Raw genomic sequence first — 4,004 nt, 5'->3', positions numbered from 1 at the left:
CTTTAAACATCATTTTATGAATACCACTATATTACTCTTAAGTTAATTTTAAATATGTTTTCAAACATTTTGCTAGTTAAAGAAGAAATATTTCTAAAAATAAATTTCAGAATAAGAAGAAGATAAAGAAAACGAGGAATGAAGATCAAATTAAAGAAGAAATAAGAAATAGTCAAGTTAACAGCAAGCCTTCTGCTTATTCTAACTTTCATCTAAAAAAAAATCTTCTACTTAAAGCTACTGTCGTTTCAGTACCAGCTTTGTAACTACTTGTAGTTTAGTGTTAAGTCTTGTAACACTGTTTGGCAACACGTGATGTGTACGTGTCTTACCAATACAACTGTCTTGTTTTCAATTGTTTAGCTTAAATTTAGGCAGTTAGTTTCTGTTATAGCTTCTCATATATAGAACAGGGTCTATGTAATTAGTCAATTAATAAGATATTCAGTTTTATATCTTCTTGATTTTGATAAAACAAAGGTTAATTAGCTAAGTAATTGTTGTATCCTCGTCATGTCGTGTCTTAATTTTTCGAAAGATGTACTGACATCATGTCCCATGTCAGATTTTCATTGCTTCTTAAACATTTACACTGACTAATGATTTCTGAGTTTAAGGAATCTTCTGGTTTTTGGTCAAGAAATTGTTTTTTCTGCAATGGCAAAGCACAGAGAATTCCTCTATTGGGTTTGAGTTAAGTAAATAATAACAAATGCAGGTGTCGTCGTTTTATTCGAAAACAAAAAACAAAGGAAAACCAAGAAATGAGAGGTCCTACGATCCTCTTCCACACACACGAAAATAGTCTCAAGTGAGGGATCCCAGCTTGTACGTGTAGCATTTCACAGTTGGAAGTAATGAACGAAGATAAACAAAACAAAAATGACAAAACTGTCTATGTACAAACGTGACACCATTTTTTTTTGTTTTTCTTTTTTTGCTCTAGCCGAGATAGAATTCACTGGCCGGCTGGGTTGACTCCAACCGTTTTAAGGGTCTCTGCAGCTCGAGGCCTGCCACTTTCAAGCAAGAACTTTCGTTAGTACATGTATGCATGCTAAAAATATTATCTAAAAGACTAAAACCATTACAAACTAATGCGTTACCATTTTTTTTTTTATTCAACTATTTATTTAATATATAATGTTGAAATGACACCAAACATATTTATTAATATTTCCATCCTTAATCTGTAAGAGTTATATAATAAAATTGATAATAATTTTAGTGTTTTCCAAAGAAAAAAAAATAGGTGTAACGAGGAGTTATATGGAGAAAGAAAACAGACCGAGTATATGGGTTGGCGCGGGTGGGATCAGGGAGGACTGGTTTGTCATCCTGAATGTGAGCCACCTTCCTGAGGAAAGATTTTTGCAAGAAGTTATCGGAATTGTTGATAATAACTTCCGGATCCTCTATCTCCGGCAAGGATGCCCTCCTCTTCTTGTTGACGCGAACTGTTGGGGAATGCATGAGCTGCTGCTTCATCGTATGAATCCCTATAATCACACCTACCCCAACCATTCCCAGCAGCACATACAATGGGGCTAACTCATACTTCAAACCCAGCCTGCAGAGAATACCCACATAGATGCCTTTTTTAATCTTTTATTAAAAAATTATTACCAAAAAAAAAAAAAAGATAAAAAAAAAAAGGCCTGCTGACGAAAAAAAAGTTCATGCATGACCAAAGTGTTTATAAGATTATGATAATCACTAGACTCATCACACGCGCTTTGCGCGTATAATAATGTTCTTTTTGTATTTATTTATAATTGTTATTTTTTTGGTTTCGTATTATAACATTTAAAAGTGATATATAAATAATCGTGTATATTTATAAAAAAAAATAAAGAGAGGGAAGGTAATATTAGGTAACGTGAAATAATGTTTAAAATTGACATAGAGATAATGTCCTAAGTTTTGGACTGCGTATAGAAGATAAAGGAAAAAAACCTAATACTTAAGAATAGTAATTATTCTTTTAATCAGTTTATATTTTTTAATTTAAAATTATTTAACTAAAAGATAGGGGGTATTTTAGAAAAAAATATTTTGTATCAAATGATACCACGTCATCTATATCAAAATTCAATAAACAAGAGACATGTATGTAAAAATAACTAACCACTAACACATGTCTTTCAATTGTTAGTGGATTAGTTATTTTTTACTATCATGTCTCACACTTATTAAATTTTAATATCGCTGACATGATATCATTTGATACTAAACACCTTCTCATATTTTGGAGAGTTTAAGGATTTGTATAAGGGTATTTTCTTACGCAGCTTTTTTTTTTTTTTTTTTTGGGTCAAGTGTTGTAATTTTTTTTTTTAAATAAGTTTGTTCTGAAGATATGAATTAGTTGGAGAATGACATATTTTATAAGCATTTTAAATAGAGTTAGAGATATATTTTTACTAGGTTGTTTTCAAGTTTTTTTTTTTCCCTGTTAAACGTAAGGTTTAGGAGTATTTTTAAACCACAGTAGCCTCATAACATGCGCTCCGCACGTGCGATGAGACTTTTTTATTTATTTTGAGTTTAATATAATTTTTCAATTTGAATTTATCTATTGTTAGTGAGGTTATTATGGATGAGATTTTTAAGAAACTAAAATTTAGGATTTTAAATGAAGTAAACTGCTGGGTTTAGTATGTGCTAGTTTTTAGAAAAAATGTATTAAACGTGCATAAAATATATTTAAATAAAAAGTCTGCTAATTTTTAGGAAAAAAAGTTTCTTAGGTAGGTTTTTTTTTTTTTTTTTTTTGGAATTTAGTTGAATTACAATTTTAACCCTAATTTTATTTTAAGAATAAAGATTATCTAATTATATTAGGGGTATTTTTGATATGTTTTGAAGTTATAACTAACTTTTTGAATTCTCTTAATATATAGAGATAAAAGTACAATCCAAAAAGAGAAATCTTCTTATAAATAGTATAGATAAATAAGGAATTCTATAATTACTATCTCCCAAGGAATTCATAAAATGTGATGTTAGTGTTATTAAAAATTCATTTTATAAACTTACAAATTGGTTTTTCAATTTCTAAACACAATTAAGAAATAGAAATTACTAAAAAATATTACAAAACCTAAGGGATAATGACATTAACTAACATTTTTGTGTATTATTGATCATTTTGTACTAACATTTATAGTACATTTGACATTATCCTCCATATAAGAGAGAATTAAGAATCTAAGATATATAGTGGTTGGTAACATTTGTAACATTAATTGTTACTCAAGAAAATATGCCATCCAAAAGATAAATATGCTATGTACCTCCTGCAAAATGCAAATACAAAAATAATCCGACTAACCTGGAACTTAAGCTATTATCTGCATGAGCAGCATCAACAGTTGGTGCAAATTTGGGAGCGGTCGACGTTGCGAACGATCGGTTTCCTCCTAGTTGTCGGATTAGCATTGATTTCCAGTAGCTCTACATTATATATTTGACTCACATTATAAGCATAAAAAAATGAGCCATAAGAAGGAAAAAGAAGAAGAAAAATGAGTGTGAAGCACTTACATTTCCCCTGAAAGCCATTGCCATTTTTTTTGTTCCAATCAGATTGATTTTTTTGAGACGAATGGATTGGATTCAGTTTCTAGGGGTTGATTTATAGGGAGCAAGAAAGAAGGTTGAAGAGCCATGTGGCTAATGTTGTGGCGTGGTGACAGAAATAGGAGCTTGGTGACCTCAGAGGAACTCGTTTCATGCATGCACATTTTGTAGGAGCTGAAATTGTAGAACCCTTAGTCAACCTTTGAATCTCTAAAAGCATGGCCATTCTTTTGACGGAACTACAGGGTAAACCAAATAAATTACCCCTAAATATTTTCACGTTCTGCCAATTCTTTAAAATTAGGTTGCAGATTTTCAGAACACATGTATATATTTATATCTATATCTGGATTACTATTTATTTATACTACTATTTAAAGGGTTTTCCCTATTTGGAATCCTCAATTTAGATACACAAACTA

General features: G+C 30.3%; 1 protein-coding gene across 2 annotated transcripts; it reads right to left on the bottom strand.

The window, feature by feature from the left end:
* Positions 1 to 699: 699 nt before the first annotated feature.
* On the bottom strand, positions 700 to 3,652 carry LOC112034964 (uncharacterized). 2 transcript variants are annotated; one of them, XM_065773692.1, is made up of 4 exons: positions 3,547 to 3,652; positions 3,335 to 3,456; positions 1,289 to 1,570; positions 700 to 1,019 (listed from the first exon to the last, which is right to left on the bottom strand). In XM_065773692.1, exons 1-4 carry the CDS (start codon positions 3,568 to 3,570, stop codon positions 959 to 961), a joined length of 489 nt encoding a protein of 162 aa, XP_065629764.1. In that variant the 5' UTR covers positions 3,571 to 3,652; the 3' UTR covers positions 700 to 958. The 2 variants fall into 2 exon arrangements, with proteins under 2 accessions (XP_065629764.1, XP_023923561.1); XM_024067793.2 differs by having other exon boundaries at positions 700 to 1,013; positions 3,547 to 3,651.
* Positions 3,653 to 4,004: the final 352 nt, after the last annotated feature.

Source organism: Quercus suber, unplaced genomic scaffold (assembly GCF_002906115.3).
Source record: "Quercus suber isolate HL8 unplaced genomic scaffold, Cork oak 2.0 scaffold_78, whole genome shotgun sequence".
NCBI classification, from domain to species: domain Eukaryota; kingdom Viridiplantae; phylum Streptophyta; class Magnoliopsida; order Fagales; family Fagaceae; genus Quercus; species Quercus suber.
This window is presented reverse-complemented; position numbering and strand designations above follow the sequence as displayed.

What these genes read in the sequence shown, in the direction of transcription:
- LOC112034964 (XM_065773692.1), bottom strand. Translation starts at nt 3,570, where the DNA reads ATGGCAATGGCTTTCAGGGGAAAT. An exon ending in CAATGGCTTTCAGGGGAAAT is followed by an intron (nt 3,457 to 3,546) that starts GTAAGTGCTTCA and finishes TATATAATGTAG; the next exon opens with AGCTACTGGAAATCAATGCT. An exon ending in GATAATAGCTTAAGTTCCAG is followed by an intron (nt 1,571 to 3,334) that starts GTTAGTCGGATT and finishes TATTCTCTGCAG; the next exon opens with GCTGGGTTTGAAGTATGAGT.